Here is a 23058-nt window from a genome sequence, read left to right as displayed (position 1 = left end):
ATGGCTGAAATAGAACCTTTGTCTTTTGAGCATTGAGTTTGAGGCCCAGCGCATTATAGGCGTGACTGAATGCATTCATTGCTGTCTGAAGATCTTCCTCTGTGTGAGTTGCTATGGCATTATCATCGGCATATTGGAGCTCGAGTATTGTCATGTGTGTAGTCAACGTTCTAGCCTTCAGACGTCGGAGGTTGAAGAGCTTACCATCCATCCGGTATTGCATATCGATGCCTCGTGGGAGCTTCTCCATCACCAAGTGTAGTACAGCGGAGATGAATATTGAAAAGAGAGTTGGTGCAATTACACATCCCTGCTCAGGTATATTAAGGCCGGGGTCAAATCCGGAAAAATACCCCCAACGAAGTTAAAAATGAAATCGAGGCAACTAATTTGCATATTTATTTTGGGAGAAAAAACATGGCGGCCGGGTTCACGAAAAAGCTTCGAATTCTTGCTAGATATTGGTGATTTCTCGTATTTGTAAACGATATTCAATGGGAACATTTAATAAGGTGAGTAGTACAAGGTCATCTCATTCTAACAATTCATAATTTGTCTCACTTTTAATCAATTTTATAAACATTTTTCATTAATAACTTGTCAGAAACGTCACAGTAAATAGGCTATTTTATGCATCCATGTACACCTACAGCTTTTACCAAACTTAAGATATAGATATAAAAGCTTATATACATAATTTTAGCTCAAACGGAAAATATATAGGTTTTTGTGCAACATTGACTCGATTACATACAAAGAGGAGCAATTTTACGATAATTTTATACGATATAAAGTTATTTGAACTGAAGCTATTTTTTACAACCTTAAGACCTAAGACTTACTATTTTTTCAACAATTAATTTCTACAAAAGCTCACAAATCCTTAACTTTCAGTCTTATCTTCCATTCTTTTAGCAAAGCGTCTGCATATTTAATTTTCTTCAACAAAGTAGATGCAATGGGATTTTTCTTCATTTGGTCCATGGAAACCATTGAAAAGTCATTGTTTAGATAGTGATTTGTTTCCCAGTCTTTTAGTTCTTTCTTCAGTTTGGTTCGCTCAGCTAAAACTCGTGACTGGATTGTGGCTAGTTTAGAGTTAAATGATATTAATAGGTCTTTGTTTCGTGGAGACTGTTTTAATTTATATCTAGCAGAATCAAACTCTATTAACTCATTTGTATTTCCCAGGACAAATCCTACTGTATTGCCAAGACGAGTTTTTATGATGGTCTTCTGAAGGAGTGTTTGACAACCTTGAACAGGCTCCTGAGTGGCTTCTTGGAGAACATCGGAAGAGGTAAATAAGCAGGAGCTGGCAACAGACACCTGTCCAGTTGATTCAGGAACATCTAGATTGCTTGCATGTGTTTTTAGCATGCAATCCTCACCTGACTCAGCGACAAGTGTGATGTTTAAAACTTGCTCTTCCTCTTTATTATCCAAACTGTCATCCATTTCTTTTTCTTGTTGCCTTGGATTTGGAGGGTCATCAATTCTGTTGTGGACAGAGGGGTCATTAGGCTGGACAACATCCTGTCTGAACTTATCAGTTGTCAGTTGTTGCACCTTTCCTTCGGCATCAGGCAAGTAAAGATGATGAAGTGGCAGCTTAATGTTGTTCCTTGGCTCAAGACATTCATTCCAGCAGCAAGATAGATAAAACTCTTCTTTTTTGAAGTCACTGGATCTGAAGTGGTGTAGAACTGGTCCCTGCTCTCTTTCTCCAGGTTCTCCTTCAGCATCAAAGAATATCACACTGTTGTTACTTGTATCTCTTGTCCACCACACTCCTTCACCAGGCAAAAGAAAATCGCTGATCCTTTCTAGATGAGCTTGATACCATTTGGAGTACTTCTTGCCTTTGAGAATATAGCTTGGGATTATGGTGTTAGGAAACTTGGGCAGGGTTGATGAAATCTTGGATATCTTACCAGATTGTATGACAAGTGGAATTGAGTCATCAAAATTGCCAATCTTCTCTTCAGCTTGTAATCTTAAAAAGATATTGCCAATGATGTGACCAGGCCTGTTGCAAGATGTTGTCTGAGTAATGCTCTTAATGGTACTGAACATTCTTTCCTCGTCTTCTGCATTGGATGAAGGACCTGATATCAGACGAAGTTGGATAGGTGCATGAGAGACAAGATTGTGAAGATATTTTCCATACAATTTTCTGGCATTTAGGGCAATAGGAGAGGATCCAAACATAATGTCACACATAACAAAGTGTAAAAAGCTGTAGTTGTGGTAGCGTAGGATAAGTCTGGGGCACCTCTTGCTGTCATTAGAGTATAGGATTGCTTGCATTTCTACTAATGTGTCTAAAAGAGATTGAACAGATTCTGATACATGTCCTCTAAGCTGTTGAGCAAAAATTATCAAGGCAGCCCGATGATCGGTGGCTCTTTTAACTTCCTTGTCCCCAAGAGTAAGATCTAATAATTCTTGAAACCTTACTTTTTGCTCTTTGGTGAGATGGCATGGGAGTTCTTCTATTATATTTGATATGTGATTAGCAATATCGTGCATTGGTTCACATGCTAGTGCTTCATATGAAGAAAGATTTATTTTCTCCAGTTGTGCAGATGGGGATAAGAAAAGAAGAGCAGGTACTCTCTGTACACCTTTCAGCTCACTAATAAGATCCTTTTCATACTTTGACTTCAGATCGTCATCTTTGTACAGAAGGCTTCTTCCTCTCAGTTCTCTCTTAAGATCCTCCTTTTTCAGCTTTTCAAATGGTTTTGGACTCTGGTTCAGGGAGCCATTTTTCCCTTCTGGGCCCTTTAAAACAATTTTTTGTCTGTCTAGGAATGACACATATTTGCACCTAAAGAAATGTTCAGGATCATCACTCTGTATGGCATGCATACCACATGAAGAACAGAAATAGTGGCCTCCTTTCTGTTGTCCAACCTCAAAAGCAACTGCTGGACCATCACCTTTAAAATATCTCATGGTGTCTGTAATTGTAATTCCAGGACTCAATTCCACTTTGTTGGAAAGGTCTTGTAAGCATTCACACCTTGTCTCACAATGACGTGAACCCTCGTGGGCTCAAAATCGGTCAGCTATATTTATCGTCACACATATGTGACGTTGGGAGAAAAAGGGTTAATAAATTTCCTCATCTTCCTAGAAAATTTTAATATTTTAAAAGGGATTACTCAAGGCTTGATAATGACAAACTCTTAGGTGATTTTCAAAAATTGACAATGAACTTACAAAATACTCACTGCCTCTTCTATGTTTGATGCATTTTATTCCAAGATTTATCATATCGTTGATCAATTAAACAACTGGCAAAGCCCTGGATCACCCAGGGAATTCGGAAATCAATTAAATCAATCAAAAAAACAAATTCTATAAAAAAAAGTCTCAAAATCCCGATCATTGTATTATCATGAGAAGTACAAACAGTATAAAAACAAATTAAACAATGTTATCAAACTTAGCAAAAAGTCTTATTACAGTGACTATTTTACTAAAACTTGATCTAACATAAAAAACATATCGAAGGGAAAAAGATCTATTGTCTCGCTCAAGCCCTTGGATAATTCCATTCCTTCTAAAGTGTTCATTGAAGACACAGAACTCAAAGATAGTAAACTTATAGCTAATGCTTTCAATTATTTTTTCACTAATGTAGGTCCTAACCTGTCTAATGCTATTCCTGACACTAACATTTCACCTTTGTCCTATATGTCAAATACACTTACTAGTCAGTTAGTCCTTGAGAAAGTCAGTACTCAGGAGATTTCTGACATTATACAAAAACTCAACCCTCCCAAATCTACTGGACCTTTCAGTATCCCGACTAAAATTCTTTTAGTTATAAGAGATCTCATTTTACATCCTTTACAAACTATATTCAATCTCTCGTTTGAAAGTTGTGTAGTACCTAACAAGTTTAAAACTTCTGTGATTCCAATCCATAAAAGTGGGTCAGAACTTATTGTAAATAATTATAGACCTATATCTCTTCCATCTGTTTTTAGCCGTATTTTAGAAAGGCTTATGTTTTCCAGACTTCCAATTTACTGACAATAATAAAATGTTGTACAATAAGCAATTTGGTTTTCCACAAAACCACACTACATTCCATTCCATTATATTTATTACAGATTTGGTTCAAAAAGCAATTGATGACGGCACTTACTCATGTGGTTTATATCTTGACCTAAATAAAGCTTTTGATGTAGTCAATCATAATATCTTACTAAAAAAAGTCTATCATTATGGCTTGAGAGATAATTTGTATGATTGGTTTACCTCCTACTTCACTGGGAGAAACCAATACTGACTCTGCCATCATGAACATTACAACAGGCATGCCTCAAGGGTCTGTGCTTGGCCCAATCTTATTCTTACTGTGTATTAGTGATTTTCATTCACCTCTAATGTACTAAACGTCCACTTATTCGCTGATGATGCAAACCTTTTCTACTCGAACAAAATGCTTGATGTACTCGGGTCTACCCTTAATAATGAATTCATACATTTAAAAAAAAACTGGTTACAAGCAAATACACTCTCTTTAAATGTCGGAAAATTAAACTTTGTTATTTCCATCCTCCTTAAAAGAAAATCTCTTTCAAGTTAAAGTTGTATTTGTGCAACAACCTCCTCAAACAAGGAATTAATATCAAATACCTAGGGGTCTTCTTTGATGAAAATCTAAACTGAAAACATCACGTTTCTTATATTGGTAGCAAAATAAAACGTGGTATAGGAATGATTTCTAAATTGCGTCACTTTGTCCCTACAAGAATATTTGTTAGTCTCTATTATTCTCTAATATGTCCCTATCTTATTTATGGAGTAGTAGCGTGGGGCAATACCTATGAAACTACTGTGAATCCTCTCTTCATACTTCAAAAAAGAGCTGTCACACATAACATTTGCCAAATTTAGAGATCACCCCAACCCACTTTTTGTTCTTAAGTTCAATGCCTTAATTAGATTTCAAACTGCCATTTTCAGGCATGATTTTCACCACAGCAATTGTGAGATCTAGTAGATAAAGCCGCCATTGTGGTTGTGACTCTGTTTAATATGCGAAATTCCATACAAAGACCGCTGACCTAACATATAACTATCTTAATTATGTCACATCTCCCTTTCCATATAACGTTAAAGTGGGGCTATAAAGTGTCAGTATAAGAGTGTTCCTAAAGGGATAACATCAAATAACAACAAATGGATCTGCTTATAAGTCTAGTCTGTTTGGAGCTCTAACAGCTTTTCCACTGCGGGTGACGTATGGGCCCACTTCCGTGCCACTCCTTTCCGGGGGGGACCAGGTTGTATGCTGCTTGAGCTGCGCTGTTCACTGCTTTGGGATGATGGCATTGGTGTCTGTGCTTGTCCTCTGGTAGGTGGTTGTTGTTCCTTCTCATTCTCTTCAGATGTACTCTCCTCTTCGTCCTGTCCTCCTTCGTCAGTTCTCCTGAAAGAACACCGAGCGTCCTTGTTGGCATTGTCAGTTGCTCTCCTTATGTGTCGCCGGTTGCGACGATATTTTCGTTTCCTGCTTCCACAACATATGACCTGGGCATGGTATGGTGTTCGACCACTACAGCTGAGGTCCACTTCTTGGTCCCTGGGTATGGAGCAATTCTGACTTGTTCTCCTGCCTGCAGTGGTGTTAGTTCTCTGGCTTCTGATTTGTCATGATAGTACTTCTGTTTGGCCTTTTCTATGGTGAGATAGGGTCTCACTTCGTGTGAGCTGTATGGGGTTGGTCTGAGTATGGCTGATGTTGTTGGAAGGACATTTCGAGGTCGCCCTCCTATCAGTAGCTGAGCGGGTGATAGGTTGAGTCCTTCCAGGGGTGTAGTCCGGTAATCCAGTAGGGCCAAGTGCTTGTCAGTTGCTTTCTTCCATAAATGCTTTACTGTCTGTACAGCTCTCTGTGCTTCACCATTGGAGCTTTGGAAGTGGGGACTTTGGAAGTGGGGATTCCATATTCCTTGCAAAACCTGGAGAACTCTGCTAACATGTATTGGCTGTCACAGTCGCTTCTTTGAACTGTGGGAATTCCATGTCTGCTGAATTGTGATTTGAGTGCTTCAATCACTGATCTGCTTGTAGTGTTTTGTAGCAAGTCTACTTCTATGTATTTGGAGTAGTAATCCACTGACAGCAAGTATGTTCTGTGATCATACTCGAACAGATCAGTACCAACTTCTGAGAAGTGGAGGTCTGGTGGCGCTTTACTTGCTAGCGGTTCTGACGGAAGGCTCTTCTGAAAATCAGCGCACTTTCCACAGTTCTTGATAGTTTGCTCTATGTCTGCATTCATTCCCGGCCAGTACAGGACTTCACGAGCACGCTGTTTGCACTTCACCATTCCTAGATGTGACTTGTGGATCAACTTGAGCATCGATTGTTGCATGCTGGGGATAACTAACCTCATTCCTTTGTAGACTAACCCGTCGAGAACAGCTAGTTCACTTCTTGAGTCCTAGAAGGGGCAGACTGCTAGGGGTAAGTTTCCCTTTGTGTCCAGCAATCCCTTGTGAATAATATATTGTAGTTCCTTGAGCTCTCTTTCAGTGCAATCCTGCAGTTCCTCGCATTTGACCTTGGTTATCGACACAAAGTCAATGGCACTCACTTGTTCTAGGTCAATGTCCTCAGGTTGCTGCTCAGCCAAACAGGCTCTCTAGAGGGTGTCCGGTGCGGTCATTTCTTTTCCCGGTTTGTAGTGGACAATCAGATCGTACCACTGAAGATTCAGCAGCATCCTCTGTAGACGCATCGGGGCTGCTAGGAGGGGTTTCTTGAATATCTGCTCCAGCGGTCGGTGTTCATTGTAGACTGTGGTCTCCTTGCTGAAGATGTAGTAGTGGAACTTCTTGCACGCATCTACTATCGAGAGCATTTCTTTTTCGATCTGAGTATAGCGGGTTTCTGTGTCCGTCATTGCTCGCGAAGTGTAGGCTACTGGTTGCCCGTCTTGCATCAGCACTGCTCCCAAGCCGCTTTGACTGGCATCACAGTGTATTTCTACTGGCTTGCTAGCATCATATTATTTCAGCACAGGGGGCTCTGCACATTGTTGTTTCAGGGCTGTAAAGGCTGTTTCCTGTTCAGCTTGCCACTGGAAGGGCACACCATCTTTGAGTATGCTTCGTAAGGGAGTAATGATTTCACTTAGGTCTTTGATGAACTTTCCGATATAAGTCACTAGTCCTAGGAACCACTTGACATCTTCTTTGCTTTGGTGTCTGGGCATGTCCTTGATTGCCTCTACTTTCGCTGGGTCTGGACAGAGTCCTTCTAGAGTTAAAATATGTCCGACGTACGGAACCTGAGGCTGTCTGATCTTGCACTTGTCCATGTTTAGCTTCAGATTGTAGCTGGTGGCTCTCTGTATTTCCTGCTTCAGTATTTCATCATGTTCTACGTCACTTCCGGCTACTAGGATGTCATCAACAATTGCATATGCCCCTTGTATTCCTCCTACCATTTGCTCCATGATGCGCCATGCGCGCAGTCTGAGCCATCTATACCGTCCTATTGGGGTGTTGAATGTGGTCAGAAGTGATGATTCTTCGTCTAATCTGATCTGGTGGAATCCACTTTTTGCATCAAGAATGGAAAACACTTTGGCATCTGGAATTTCTGCTACTACTTCCTCTATTGTTCTCATGGTATAGTGTTCGCGTTTAATTGCTTCGTTCAAGTCCCGGGGATCGATGCAGATACGGATCTTGTCGTTTCGAAGAGTTACTACCATAGAACTGACCCACTCTGTTGGTTGCTCAACCTTTGCAATTATTTCATCTTTTTCCATTTGTCGTAGCTTGTCAATGGTTCTTTCTTTTAGCGATGCTGATAGACGTCTGGCTGGATGTACTACTCCTTTGGCGTTGGGGTCTGTCTTGATGGTATAAGTTCCTGGTAGGGTTCCTGTTGTTTGTGCAATTTCTGGGTATTCCTCTAGTCCCGGTGCAGTATCATTGCTAGTAGTCAGATGGCTTGGGTCCTCTGTGCTGCTTGATGATATCCTGGTTATTAGTTCCAGTGGCTCTGCAGCATCTCCTGATAGTATGTTTTCTTGTATGAGGTCTACTATCTGGAAGCTTGTTTCAATCGTGTAGTCCTTGCACTTTACTAGCAGTGTTACCCTAGCAACGGGTTTGATCTGATGGTTCGAAAAGGTTCGAAATACCTTTGCAGACTGGGTGAGTTCACCTTGGTGCTTAATTTTCTGGTAGTCTGCTAGTGTAAGGGTGTTACAATGGGCCCCAGTGTCAATCCTGAACATTAGTTTGGTCTTCAGCACTTGCGTGGTGGCTGTCCACTTGTCATTGGGCTTGCTCTTGCGTGGTTGGGCTGCCTTGATTTCTAGAATATCGGAGGATTCTTCTGGGTCAGAGGTGATTCTTATCGAGTCCATGTTAGCCTCATTTACCACACCTGTTGCACTGACTTGTGTCTTCCTTGGTCGGATTTTCTTTCTTTCCGCTTCTCTGTTTCTTTTGTGCTGTTTTGTTCCATCCCAGCGCCGAGACTTGCGGGTCCTCATCACGTACGAGGCTCATCTGTTGTTGGGACAGTCCGAACTGTTGTCCAATAGCTATCGCTTTCCCCAGCGTTAGCTCTTCTCCTTTGTCTAACAGTTTTTCTTGTAACTTCCTTTGGTATACACCTTCGATGATGGTGTCTATCAGTATGTCGTCCGCATCATGGTACTCGCAGTCCATCAATATAAGCCTCAGGTCTTTGACAAAATTGTCGAAGGACTCTTCTGCTGTTTGTTTCCTCATTCTTAACTTGTGCCGAGCTATTTGCTTGTTCTTTCGCGGTCGAGTGTAGTTTTCAAACTTCTCAAGTACTTTTATTGGTTTATCTTTCTCTCCGTCGTTCCAAAAGTTGACGTTTGTCATTTTCAGAATTTGTTTGGATTCGTTCCGGATGGCTTCGTTTTAGCGTGAATTTGTCTTGGGTTCTGACACCATGTGAGATCTAGTAGATCAAGCCGCCATTGTGGTTGTGACTCTGTTTAATATGCAAAATTCCATACAGAGACCGCTGACCTAACATATAACTATCTTATCATATCACAGCGATCTTCCTAATGTTTTCAACTCATTTTTTCCATGCGTCAATAGTAGACACAGTTATAACACAAGACTTGAAGCCAATTCAAACTGTTCTTTACCATATGCAACAAATAATTATGGTTTATTCAATGTTAGCTTTGCTGCTACAAAATATTGGAATGTTTTGAGTGAATATTTTAAAGAACTCCAATAAGAAAAATTTCTAGAAAAAAATTTTCAATGAGATAATTTTCTCTTATAAACAAGATAATCTATTATAATTCTTTTACTTGCATCGTTATGTAAAAGAAGTAATTAAGCTTTTTTTGCTCACCTTAACCAGTTTTCAAGTCTGTTTTATAGTCTTGATTATGATGTATATGTGTGCGTTTCTGTGTATATGTGTTTATGGTGTGTTCGTGTGTATGTGTGTATATAAGCGTGTATGTATGTGAGTGTGTATGTCTGTGTGTATGCGTGTATGTATGTATGTGTGTAGTTGTGTGTGTATGTGTTTAGTGATGTGTGTGAATTAGTGTGCTGTGTGTTTGTGTGTATGTCTGTGCAGTGTGTGTGTATGTGCGTGCGTATGTATGTTCATGTGTATGTGTGTAATGTATTTGTGTATGTGTGTGTATGAGTGTATGTATATGTGTGTGTATGTGTGTAGTCATGTGTGTGTATGGGTGTGAATGTGTTTATGTGTGTGCATGTCAGTATGTCTGTATGTGTGTATGTGTATGTATGTGTGTGTGTGTGTGTGTGTGTGTGTGTACTGTGTGCTGTATGATGGTATGTGTGTAATGTATTTGTGTATGTGTATGTAAATGTGTGTGTATGTGTGTAGTCATGTGTGTGTATGGGTGTGAATGTGTGTGGTGTATGTCAGTATATCTGTATGTTTGTATGTGTGTATGTATATGTGTGTGTATGGGTGTGAATGTGTTGTGTATGTCAGTATGTCTGTTTGTATGTATATGTGTGTAAATGTGTGTGCATGTGTGAGTGTTTATGTGTGTATGTATTAGTGTGTGTGTACTGTGTGCTGTGTGTTTGTGTGTATGTGTGTATGTGTGTGCTATGTAAGGGTGTATGTGTGAGAATGTGTGTTTGTGTGTATGTGTGTGTGGTGTTTATGTGGGTATGTATGTATAGAACACCACCACTGTCTTGGGATAAAGACGTGATATGATATAATGTTCTTTTTCCATTATATAAGGTCGTTAGACCATTATTTTAGGGAGATACACCATTATATGCGGTGGACACAATATTATGTCAGGTTGACACGCCATTATATTCCGTGGACACAACATTACATTCGGTGGACACCACATTATATTCGATCGAGACAACATTATATTCGGTGGACAAAACGTTATATTCGGTGGACACGATATTATATGAACACGATATTATATGAACACGACATTATATGAACACGACATTATATGAACACGGCATTATACGAACACGGCATTATACGAACACGGCATTATATGAACACGGCATTTATTATATATAGGAGACAATAAATATTAAAATAAAATAAAATAAAATAAAACACATACACCAGTTTGGGGGTTTGAATGGCTTTATTAGCCTAAAAGATCGCACGTAAACATAAACCCCCCAATACCTCCAAACAAGTGGTATGTGTATTAAAGATGACTTAAACTAATTTACTAACTTATGCAGTTAACACTGATGTTTATATATATAAGTTTTGTTTGTTTGTTTTTTAATTTTTATTATTATTTTTGTTTTATGGTATGTTATTCGCCATAGTTCGAATGGCGTATAGTCTATCGATAAACGATTTATCTAGGTATCGTTCGTAAACGTTCGTTTTCCAGTCGCCTTGGGCTTGTATTAGGTTAAACGGGACTCCGGCGCGCATAGCAAAGGTTGCCCCTCCACGCCGGAAGGAGTGTCCAGAGTATTTGTCAGACGGGTGGCCTGCGGTGGTTAAGGTATGCTTGAGCTTCGATGTAAATGAATTGTAAGTGTACGGTTGCAGGTTTTGTGCACTGGTTGAATACACAAAGGCCGGACCGTCCGGATCTGCGGTTGGTGTTGTACTGAAAGCTTGTTGAAGAGCAGTTACCGGGCATAAATCCGCTGACTTTTGCAGTTTTGGAATCGGTATAAGAAGTTTGCGTTGTTTAAATTGAACAGTCTTTGACCATCGTACTACAAGGATGGCTCCCCAGCTGAAAAGTAGGATATCTTTTCGTCGTAGGTGAATATCTTTGTTAAAACCCGCAACCGAGGGCGGCAAAAGGCTAGATTTTCTGAAGAAACTGAAAACAGCCACTAAGCAGGCGGCCCAGAATGTCAGATCAGGAGAGTGTTCTAAATTGAGTTGTTCTCTTATGTCCCTTAGGACTGACGGGGTGATCGGGAGCTTTTGGTTTATTGGTCGTCCACTGTGACGTTTTATGCCGCGTAGCACCATAGTGTATCGCCAGTTAAGGAGTGGATGTTCGAGAGGATTTGGCAGGCCGTGTTGGAGATGAAGAAGGCGAATAACGTTTAATTAGTTTGGAATGCTGTTCGGTGATAGTATTCGCGCAAGGAAGGCAATGTATCGTAGGACAGTGTCGTGAGTACACGGAACTATTTTGTAGCCAAAGTACACACAGAAGCGGATATAGGCTCTAATTTGAGACTTGTAGGTGGACTGTGTCGTCTTAGCGAATGATTGATTCCTGTAGAACTTTATCTCGTCGTCTAGGAGAGTTTCTTGAAAAGAAGTTGAGTGTGCTGGGGAGGTCGAGAGGAAAGCGCACTAGTCGTAATGTGATTTTGTGGCGATGAAGTCGTAATTGTTTCCGTGGTTATAAGATTGCTAAGTTTGTTGATAACGTGCTTATCATGCACACGTGATAGCGCAACTGTATTTTGTTGAGAGGTCAAGTAGCGGGCAATTAATCGGAAGTTGTGACGTGCAGTGTTCCAAAACATTTCTCTTAGCCATGCCATCGATGTTTTACATCGAATTGTGCCTTTGTTTGATAGCATACATTGTTGAGGTATTGTCAGTATACACAACAATCCATTTCCGTCGCATGTGAGTGTGCCAGCGCCGCAGCGAAATAAGAATCGTGAAAAGTTCGAGTTTGTTGATATGGGCGTCTTTGTAAGCAGGGATAATCGACCGCCCAGTTAGTGTAAAACCAGTCAGTATGAAAATGAGCTGCTCCACCGCTTAAGCAGGCATCGGTGGAAAATGTTTCAATCTGTGTAGGCTCAGAGTTTACGAAAAAAAGTTATTCCATTAAACGTGTCCATGAAATCGGTCCACCATTTCAAATCGTCATGCATCGACTGGGTTATTCGCTTGTGGTGAAGAGGTCGCTTGAGCGTACTTATGTGATCGATTATTCGCCGTAAAAACGTACGGCCTCCGTATACTACTCTCGCTGCAAAGTTTAGTTTTCCCGCGAGGGATTGCATTTCGCGTTTGTCCATCTTCGATTGCTCGCTCGCTGCCTGTAAGGCTGATTTATCTCGCTTAGTTTTGTGTCGGGCAGAATGAGTTGCCTTTTTGCGCTGTTAATTTCAATTCCTAGGTAAATTAGCGATTGTGTCGGGGCGGTTACTTTGTTCCAGTTGATTGAGAAGCCAAGACGTTGAAGGAGTGATAAAACCACCCTGTAGGCTTTCCAACATTCAGGCTCTGTATCAGCAATGATAAGAAAATCGTCTAAATATGCTAGTGTGGTGTCATTGCGGCGTAACATCATGCGTGTGATACGGTGAAAAATGCCAGGCGACTGCGAAGCACCGAAAGGCAATTTGGTGTCGATGAGATATGTGGGTTGAGAGTCGCCTGAGAAAGTCCATTTCAACCCCGTCGCAGCATAGTTTGATGGATGAATGGGAATGTGGCGATAAGCGCTTTTTAAATCAACTTTGGCTCCAGGTTTGATAAGTTTGCACGCTCGTTCGACAGTTTCCTAGGCATAATGTTCGCACGTGGCATATGAGTTTACGCTGGCGCCTTCGGGGCGGCTACAATCGTGAATTAAACGCACGTTATTGCTGTCTTTCTTGGGGATTGCTCCCAAGGCACTAATTATTGTTGGTTTAGTTTGAGTTATTACATAGTTCCCTTGCTCAATTTCGCTTGTTATTTGTTGCTCAACTTTGTCCTTGATAGCGCTGTCCGTTGCTGATTTGCAAGTTAGGTAAGCGATTATGCTGAGCTGTTCGCTAAGAGTGATGTTACACGTGTCATGAACATCCTTATGATAATGCTGTCTACAGTCCGGGATTCGCTCCAGATCTGGAGTGCAGTGCCACGTCACGTTTCTATTGTTTTATGCTTCGATGTAAACATTGCAGTCACGTGACATAAGAGCTCCTCAAAATCCAATATGGCGGACGAGTACAAGTGAACGACCGATATCTTATACTTTTTACGGCTCTGAAGGTTTATCAAATGCTGCAAATGAATGTAAGAGCAATTTTTAATTAAATAATGCTGGAAATCTACTAATATTTTTAAAAAGGTCCAGTATTTGTCTAAAATATAGTCAAACTGTAGGTCCCGGTTTTTCGAAGATCTCTCTCTTAATACTTTATTCTTATAAATCTTTTAGACAATCAATTTAATTTACAGCTTTCTTGAAAACTTTCCCTTTTACACTGTACTATTCTACTTTTTTGTAACATTTAACAAATAATAACATGCAATAAACATGAAAATCATTGTTGCGTCATCGTCAGATGTAAATATATTCTTTTCTAATTCAATCATCAGATCATGCTAAATATAATATGACCAAATATATATGCTTAAACGTAATTCAACTGCTAGGTACAGAGCAAGTGATTATTCCAACTGCATGACATTTTTGTTAATTGGGCAGCATCCATAACCTATCTGTTTTGAAGAAATCAGTAGACAAGATAAAACATTTAAGACATGGTTATGCTATGTTTCTACCACCAGTTGGTCACTTTCGTTTGCTCTGTTCCTTATACTGTATATAAAATTGCATGGCTACCCATTCTCAAATTGGAAGTTCCAGACAGTGTTACTGCTGGGGTATTTATTACATATTATTTCTTCTGTGGATATTTTATTTATCAAGGGAACTGAACTTTTACTTTAATTATACAAACAATTAACAGCCATAGCCTATAGACCCTATATAGCCTATAGAACCTATAGAGTCCCTAGAGGAATCGTTCTGGGGGACAAAACAATTGATTTTTTTGCATAAGAAAAGACAGCCTGTTGTTTTGTCCCCAGAACAATTCCTCTAGGAATTCAATGCAAGGGGTCTGTAAACTATTGTTCCACATGATATGGAAATACACGAACACAAAGAATCATATTCTCCAGAGATTTAAATTGTATGGAGACGTACATAGCTACACATTAGCTGATTTGGTCTATTGTTGTATAACTCAACATTAAAACCCCATGTTGAGAGGGTTTAAGCAAACGATATTTATTGGATAGAGTAGTTTTCATAAAACCCTGAAACAGATACCAAACTGATACCCATTAGTAGACCTTAATTCCTTTAATTACATTTAATGCTTGTATATATTTAACAAGTTTATGAAAACCACTCTACTATAATTGAAAATATGTAGAAGTAAAATTTTCTTTAGTTTGTTTCTGCTGTTTTAATTTTGGTATACTCATTAGTATGTGTTAAACAGTAGTAATGTTAATCATGTAACACTCACTAGTGATGATAAATACTTATAGCTACTCTTAAACATAACTAGCGATAACTAGCGGTACAGATAGTCCTAGTGTGGGCTGTTAGTGTTTTAATAAAAATGATTGAATAGAATTGTAATTTGTACACCTTAACAGTAAAACAATTACTGATGCTTCAGATGTAAATAATGTCAGAAGCCTCAGTTTTATCAGTCCGGGATTCGCTCCAGATCTGGAGAGTGGTCGTGACGTCACGTTTCTATTGTTTTCGACGACAAGGTCGGAAATTGCTGTGTAAGCGGGTCGACTTAGTTCTTTGGGAATTTTTATCTATTTTCATTGAGTAGAGACTGGATTTTGATTGATAGTACTATCTAAAATTTAAGTGCGAGATGAAGACGACGGTAAAAGTTTTACCGCACGGACTTGGCTTGAGCGCCATAACAGTGTTTACAGATTCGGTAAGTAATGGAATGTACATTTTTTTTGAAAGTTAACGGATTTTTCCCAGCTCAAAAATAATTTTCACTGAAAATTTTATAGACATAGATTATTAGTTGGAGGTGGTTTGGAGGTGGTAACCCTCCCAGATTTTCGGTAACCCTCGTGAGAAATTTTAGTTGCTAAACTAGAGTCGGGTACGTGACAAGTTAGCTTGTAATATCATCTGATCATTGTAATCATCACGTCTTTCCCGTGTATCAAAAACCGAAGCTCAATGTCATAATCACATTAGCATTTAATAGATGTGAATTTTGATCTACACGATGGATGAGCATAACTTTTTTTGTTAGAGATGTAGAATCTGTGGATGTAGCATAACGACAATAACAGAAAATGTCCAGCTATCAATCTCAAAGTTGAAATTGAGTCCGCATGGTCATTGAACGTGTCTTTGGATTCTCCAACGACTCATCCGAGGTTTCTTTGTTTGAAAATATCGGTTAATATCCGTTAAAGCAAAGCATGAGCTAGACATGAAAAAAAAGTTACAACACAAAAGTCGTTCCAATCGAGTGGAAGCCGCATACTACTTTTGAAGATTGTGAGACATGTCAGATGGAATCGATTCCAGCAAAGAGAAGAAAACCAGGAAGACCTTCGAAGATCAAGAAAAAGAAATCTAACCAGAAAGAGCATACGAAAGAATCTGGCCCTTCGGAAACAGCCGAGTGAAAAACAGACACTGCTTTGTCGGATGAGGAGGATGATTATCAAACATTATTCTACACAATTGATATGCAACAGGAAATATAATGTCCAGCTATCGATCTCAAAGTTGAAATTGAGACCGCATGGTCAATGAACATGTCCTTGGATTCACCAAACACTCATTCGAGGTTTCTTTGTATGAAATGTCGCTTAATATCCCTAAAAGAAAAGCATGAGTTTCACATGAAAAGAATTTACAGGACAACAGTTGTTCCAATCGAATGGAAGCCTCATACTACTTTTAAAGATTGACAAGATCTTTGAAAAACTGGGACCTACAGTTTGGCTCTAATTTAGCCAAATAGAAATAGAAATAGAAACTTGACGTGGCACTGCTCTCCAGATCTGAAGAAATCAGAAACCCTAATAAGACTTTTGGATGCCAACAAGAACACCAAATTCGTACTCCTGGAGTGATGATCAAACCCCTTGCCCCAACTCCAAGTCCATCTGGACTCAGATTAGGCGTTGGAAGTAGAATAATAAACACTGTTGGTGTTCCACAATCTACTACTACAAGAAGACCTCTGGGACTACCACAAAACATGCCCACATGCGTTCAAGACCTTTTAGCCAACAAGCCATCTCCAGTCTTGCTGGTAAGTGAAACCAGTGACGAAGATAAACAATACAAACACCGAGACTAAATTTCACAATATGAAATAAAGTTAAACATGCACTGTGCTTGCTATAAAGGATTGAAGATTATGCACTTTCAGGGCGGTAACCAGAACTTTTACAGGGAGGGTGCAAATCGAATAAAATCGCACCATTGATCGTTTTTTTTATTACCAACTCGGTGGCGTAACTAGGGATCTTGCAGGGAGGTGCACAGGCAATAATTTGCAGAACCAAAAAGAAAGAAAAAAGGTAACCAAAAGAAAGCAGAACCAAAATAAAAAGGGGGGTGGATGAGCGGACCTTAAGCTTTTAGGGGGGGTGCACGTGCACCCTGTGCTCCCCACTGGTTACGGCCCTGACTTTAATACTCAACTATGGACTTATCCCATAGTTTATATTACTGTTGAGTTAGAAGTATAATATAGAAATAAAATAGCATGAGTGAACAACCTCGCACAGTAGCCTTCCATCATATACCACTCAAAGGACTAGCAGGCATCAATTCACTCTATTACCAGAACAGAAGCATAATATGTAACTGCACTTATCAATGTTTAGCCCCAGGATATGGGGGAGAGCAGACAAACCCAGCAAGGGGGGATTTAACATTTTTGTTGAAGCAAATGTCAAATTCCCAATACCCCTGGGCATGTCATAAATGCAAAATTTTCAGTACTCTTCTTTATTCTCTTATGGGGACCATGTCAAATTCCCTACCCATGAGAACAAGGAACAAGTTAAATTCCACAGACATGCCCTCTTCCCAACCTTTGGGCTAAACATTGATAGGTGCATTATGTGGAAGCACTTAATATTATGAAGTGATCTGTTTTGTGTGCTGCTTATTCCATTCTCCTTTTTTCTACATAGTTTTTTCCCCATTGCAGCCATCTCAAAAGTGTTCTAAATTGCTTGAAAAAAGAATTTACTTTCACACAGGTGCAAAGCAAAATGAACACTAGAGCCTTGAAACAGTAAATAGCACAAAACAATACCAAAACCCTTCCTCTCCTATTTTTTGTCTTGCACTAAGCAGGGCTTAAAATAACGCCCGACCAGTCACCGGTCATGATCATGGTCCAAATTAGTTTTAACTTAGTCATAACTCATTTCTGGGTCAACGTTACTGGTTAAAATGACTGTCAAAGCAAAGAATTGACCGGACAAGTCCCAGTTCTGGCCGGACATTGTCCAATGTCAGGCAGTTATTTTAAGCCTTGCACTATTTTGGTCTTTTTGACAGTTAATAATAATGTCCTTAGCTTTGGTTTTGTGCTTCAACTGAAATGCAACCATTTGGCTATAATTATGATCATCAGTCATTATAATTATGTACTTTAGCATTAATTGCTGACATACGTGTCACGAAGCTCAATAAGTTGATACTTGGAGGTGAATGGATTTATACTAAAAGCTGGTGCAAATACTGACATTCCACTGCGCACATACAATGCATTGTTTCTCCGGATGCCAATATGATACACCTTGATGGCACCAAGATATCTCCAGACCTTGAAATTAAATGTATAGGTGAGTGTTAGCATTTAAGTGCCTAAACATTTTGGCAAAGAGATGCTAATCTTCCAACCATTTGTACAAATCAATATTTTATTATTATATATTACTATATTATTAGATTATATAAAAGAAAAAAGGATGAATTATAGCAAAACCAAAACACACTATATTAGCACTGTATGTTAACCTGCATAAGGGACAGGGGACTTTTTAAATGTTGATAGGGCTTACTAGCAACGAGGACTGTGACTGTACTTAAATAAAACATAAATAGTGTAAATTCTTAATATGCTATCAGTAAAATAAAATATGTAATATTACCTGTTCAAACATGTAGATATAATTGACATCCTTTTTCTCCTGTGCCCAGTTGTAAATGTAATCATTCACAGATAGTGGCTTTTTTCTTGCATCCTCTGCCGGCCATATGGCAGTACCATCTCCATCCAGCAGCCTCTTTGGAGGATCTCTAGCATTTCCATGGCTTGATGGTGGTAGCCTGCCTTTTTGGTATATCTTAATGCATTCTCTATCCTAAACCCCATCTCTTGAGCCAATGAAGAAATAAAAACTTCCCAGTTGATCTTAAAGAGTGTCTTAACCATATTCATTTCAATATGTAATGGGCCAATTCTGAGGACTACACAATCGAACTCCAGGGTTTTATTGGGTTTGACGGCATTATGCTGATCTTTAACGTGCCTTTCCCACTCTTTCTGGAAGTAGGATGATGTACTCAAACCACTGCTACTACAGTCTTTGCAGATAAATGTGTTGTCAATGACAGTTGCAGCTGGACCATATGGTAACCCATCCATGGTAACAGATATCCATTCACGAGCATTAGGACCCACATGGCCATACCTTGAGATTTTTGCGGTATTACCCACATGACGCAATATTGTTTGCACAGCTTCATAAGTGGCTGGGTTTTCAAAGACTGGATCTGACACTGTGATCTTTGTAGCTTTGGTGTGGCCAGTGTGGACATTTTCCCATTCCAATTTGTTTTCTAGAAGTTGAGTCACTTTAACTTGGGAGATATGGTATGCCTCTTGAGGATTTGACTCCAGAGTTATCACAACTTCATCTTCTTTGAATCTGTAATTTAACTGACGAATGGGCTCACAGACAGCTGTTCCCAGAATATCTTCACCTGATAATTCCTTCTCAGCTGCTTTCAAGTTCACTTGGCACTCTGGGTTAATGCACTTTCTCTTTGTCCTTTGGCATTACTGTTTTGCAGTTTGGACAAACTCTGCTATCTGCTTTCTGTATAATCTCTTCAACTTTTCCATCAATATCATCAGTGAGAATTCCATTTTCATTCATAACCTGCTCTGCTACAACCAGTTCTAAGAACTGTTGGATCACTCGTTTATTCCGTAAAAACAAGCACAGTATTTTTTTAGAAAACTGGTTACCCTGACATTATGAAATTAATTTATAGCAAGTATATATACCGCAATCACCATGCATGCAGGTATACGTACAGTGTGTTTTAACTAGTCTTATATGATTCAATGCATCCTGAAAAGTATAAAGTATACAAACTAACTAACATTCAAGTTATGTTATTGTACTCTTTGGTCTTCAAATAATATCAAGCCTTGGGGTATGGAGCAATATTTCATTCATTTTGTACACTGTGATACTGTAGACTCCATCAGCTTATTAATTTGCTGGAGTGTTGAAACAGACTTCATAACTAACTGATTTGATTTGATTAAATTTTACCATTATTATCACATGCACATTTTTAATGATTTGTATAATATTTAGATTGGCAGTTAGGCCTCTAGAAGCTTTACAGCTTATAATGACTGCAACATAGGAGGCAATTAAAGTTGGAAATTGATTAAAATTAGATACATTCCCTCAGTAATGCAATTGAATTTACAGTTCTTGTTTAAATAAATAAATATAAAATACATTTCAGTTTTTATAGAAAGCATTTCATGTAATAACTCAATGTACTTTACAACAAAAATAATGTGGAGGACTTTGCAGACTTGATAATGCAGTTAAGTGTTGTGTCATGAATATATGCATTGTCTCAATATTTGCAAGCCTCGTTCCACATAGTATAGTGTGAGGTCATACATTATAAATGCAGGTAATGAAATTCATTAGAACATGGAAAGTTAAACAATCAAAATGAGTACAGGTATCTTTCGCACCATCAGTCAAAGATTGCTTGGGAAACAAGAACTAAATAACACAATATTAACACATTTTGAGCATAAAGAATTGACCAGATGCTTTATAGGCACTATGCATGTTAACAGTTTTTACATACCTAACGTCTTATTACTGCCTGCGACTCTGGGGAATAATGAATGGCACCCTCTGTTCTTTTCATGAAGTCTTCACTTTCATGACATCCAGCCATTGTAACAGTCCAATTCCTAAAGTTTAAAAAAGACACTATTCATTACAGAATTACCCTCCACCCATGGCCACCCACACACACACTCTTTAGCATGCTTCACAGTTCTTGCATCTCTGCCAGCAGTTTCCTTTTCTTTTCTTTTCTTTTTTTTCCACTGGACTAGTGCCCAGCTATACCTAGCAGGAAAAGTTCTTGCAGTGTTTTTCGAAAGTCTTTATTTCCAGACAGGCTTGTTACTGGAATGAAATACATATACAGATTCTACAACTCTCTAACAAAAAAAAATTATGGCTCATCAATCAGGAAGCTTTGCGGCCAACCTGATTATTGGAATCAGAAATCAGGAATTGTACAAGAGTTATTTTAGATTCCTGTTTCAGAAATTAGAAAACTTACTTTTCGGCACTGTCTAGGTATATTGCATAGGCGAAAATACAAGTTTGAAGGAGAGAATCTAGAATTTTGGATTTCCGTTTCCCGAATCAGAAATCGCATTTCTGTTTTCTGAATCATGAATCAGAAATAACAATCTTGCTAACATACGACAAAACACCACGTGTAGGGGAGGGGTGACCACTCGAAAATGCTCTTACTTCCGGTATCATTATCTGCGCTCTATCACCCCACCCCTAGTCCAATAGTTGTAGCTGTTGTTGAACTTCCGTTAAGATTACCAACCACGTGAAAAAGTTATGCTTTTTGTTAGGATAATTCTCTTTAAAATACCTTTCCACGTCCCGTAAGAATCCTCCAGCATCGAGAATCTTTCTTATTTCGTCTTGGACATTGAGGGAATCTATTAAGCTCATTTTTTTTCGTAATCACTGACAGAACAACTGAGATCTTTTTAGCTAAGTTTGAATTTATCAGTTTGGCACAATTTTACAGTAATATACTACACAGGGGATCACGGTTCAATAATTTGATAATAATAATAATTTTATTCTAGCGCATTACATAATATCTCAATTCTCTTACAATATAGAATAAATCAATAAATAGTGAATAAATGAATAAATAAATAAATATATATATATATATACACTGCAATAATAATAATAATAATAATAATAATAAGCTATCAAAATATAATTTTTAATTAAATATTAATATAATTATTTATGCGTCAAATAGGAATGTCTTAAGTTTTCCTTTAAAAGATTTAGTGGATGGAGTGTTCCTTATGGATAGCGGCAGATCGTTCAATGTTTGTCTAAGCGGAAGATCAACAACAGCTACAACTATTGGACTAGGGGTGGGGTGATAGAGCGCAGGTGAATGATACCGGAAGTAAGAGCATTTTCGAGTGGTCACCCCTCCCCTACACGTGGTGTTTTGTCGTATGTCAGTGAGATTGTGATTTCTGATTCGTGATTTAGAAAACAGAAATGCGATTTCTGATTCGGGAAACGGAAATCCAAAATCCTAGATTCTCTCCTTCAAACTTGTATTTTCGCCTATGCAATATACCTAGGCAGTGCCGAAAAGTAAGTTTTCTGATTTCTGAAACAGGAATCTAAAATAACACTTGTACAATTCCTGATTTCTGATTCCAATAATCGGGTTGGCCGCAAAGCATCCTGATTCTCATCAATCGTGTAGATCGTAATACAAAATTTGAATTCACATCTCATAAATGCTAATGTGAGTATGACATTGAGCTTCGGTTTTTGATACACGGGAAAGACGTGATGATTACAATGATCAGATGATCATATTACAAGCTAACTTGTCACGTACCCGACTCTAGTTTAGCAACCAAAATTTCTCGCGAGGGTTACCGAAAATCTGGGAGGGTTACCACCTCCAAACTTGGTACAAATAATCTACATCTATTAAATTTTCAGTGAAAATTACTTTTGAGCCGGGAAAAATTCGTTAACTTTCCAAAAAAATGTACATTTCATTACTTACCGAATCTGTAAACACTGTCATGGCGCTCAAGCCAAGTCCGTGCGATAAAACTTGTCTGATTTTTTCACCATCGTCTTCATCTCGCACTTAAATTTTCACTTCAAGCTATTCTTTCGTATATCGTGAGAACTACTATCAATCATTATCCAGTCTCTACTCAATGAAAATAGATGAAAATTCCCAAAGAACTAAGTCGAAACACTTTCACTGCAATTTCCGAGCTTGTCGTCGAAAACAATAGAAACGTGACGTCACTGACCGCTCTCCAGATCTGGAGCGAATCCCGGACTGGTCTAAGCGGATACGATTACATGCCGCAGTTAATAATTAAACCTGAATAAAGTAAACATTATTCTATACTTATACGAACACGGCATTATACGAACACGGCATTATACTACGGAAGCTCTGGGGGGACTTCAGACTTCAGACTTCAGACTTCAGACTTCAGACTTCAGACTTCAGACTTCAGACTTCAGACTTCAGACTTCAGACTTCAGACTTCAGACTTCAGACTTCAGATTTAATAGTTGGTTTTATGGTCGTCCTGTGTTTTAACACCGGCAGCCGGCCATTTATTGCTTTGTATGCTTGGTGTGCTGAAGACAAATGCTCAGGTTCAGTAGTAATGGACAAAAAGGTAATTCAGATTATAGCAT

General features: G+C 38.9%; 1 protein-coding gene and 1 pseudogene across 2 annotated transcripts; both read right to left on the bottom strand.

Annotated features, from left to right (window-relative positions):
* Nucleotides 1-10567: 10567 nt before the first annotated feature.
* LOC116300058 (uncharacterized) lies at nucleotides 10568-11644 on the bottom strand. The gene has a single exon (XM_031708825.2). It carries the CDS (start codon nucleotides 11512-11514, stop codon nucleotides 10822-10824), a length of 693 nt encoding a protein of 230 aa, XP_031564685.2. The 5' UTR covers nucleotides 11515-11644; the 3' UTR covers nucleotides 10568-10821.
* A 1906-nt stretch (nucleotides 11645-13550) lies between these two features.
* On the bottom strand, nucleotides 13551-22613 carry LOC116300068 (uncharacterized; annotated as a pseudogene). The gene is made up of 4 exons (XR_016119385.1): nucleotides 22400-22613; nucleotides 20393-20501; nucleotides 18391-19623; nucleotides 13551-18086 (listed from the first exon to the last, which is right to left on the bottom strand). The product of XR_016119385.1 is annotated as an uncharacterized LOC116300068 (transcript).
* Nucleotides 22614-23058: the final 445 nt, after the last annotated feature.

The sequence above is a fragment of the Actinia tenebrosa genome, unplaced genomic scaffold (assembly GCF_029948245.1).
Source record: "Actinia tenebrosa isolate PJP-AT-01 unplaced genomic scaffold, QUT_ActTen_1.0 PGA_scaffold12__29_contigs__length_12842862, whole genome shotgun sequence".
Taxonomy (NCBI): domain Eukaryota; kingdom Metazoa; phylum Cnidaria; class Anthozoa; order Actiniaria; family Actiniidae; genus Actinia; species Actinia tenebrosa.
This window is presented reverse-complemented; position numbering and strand designations above follow the sequence as displayed.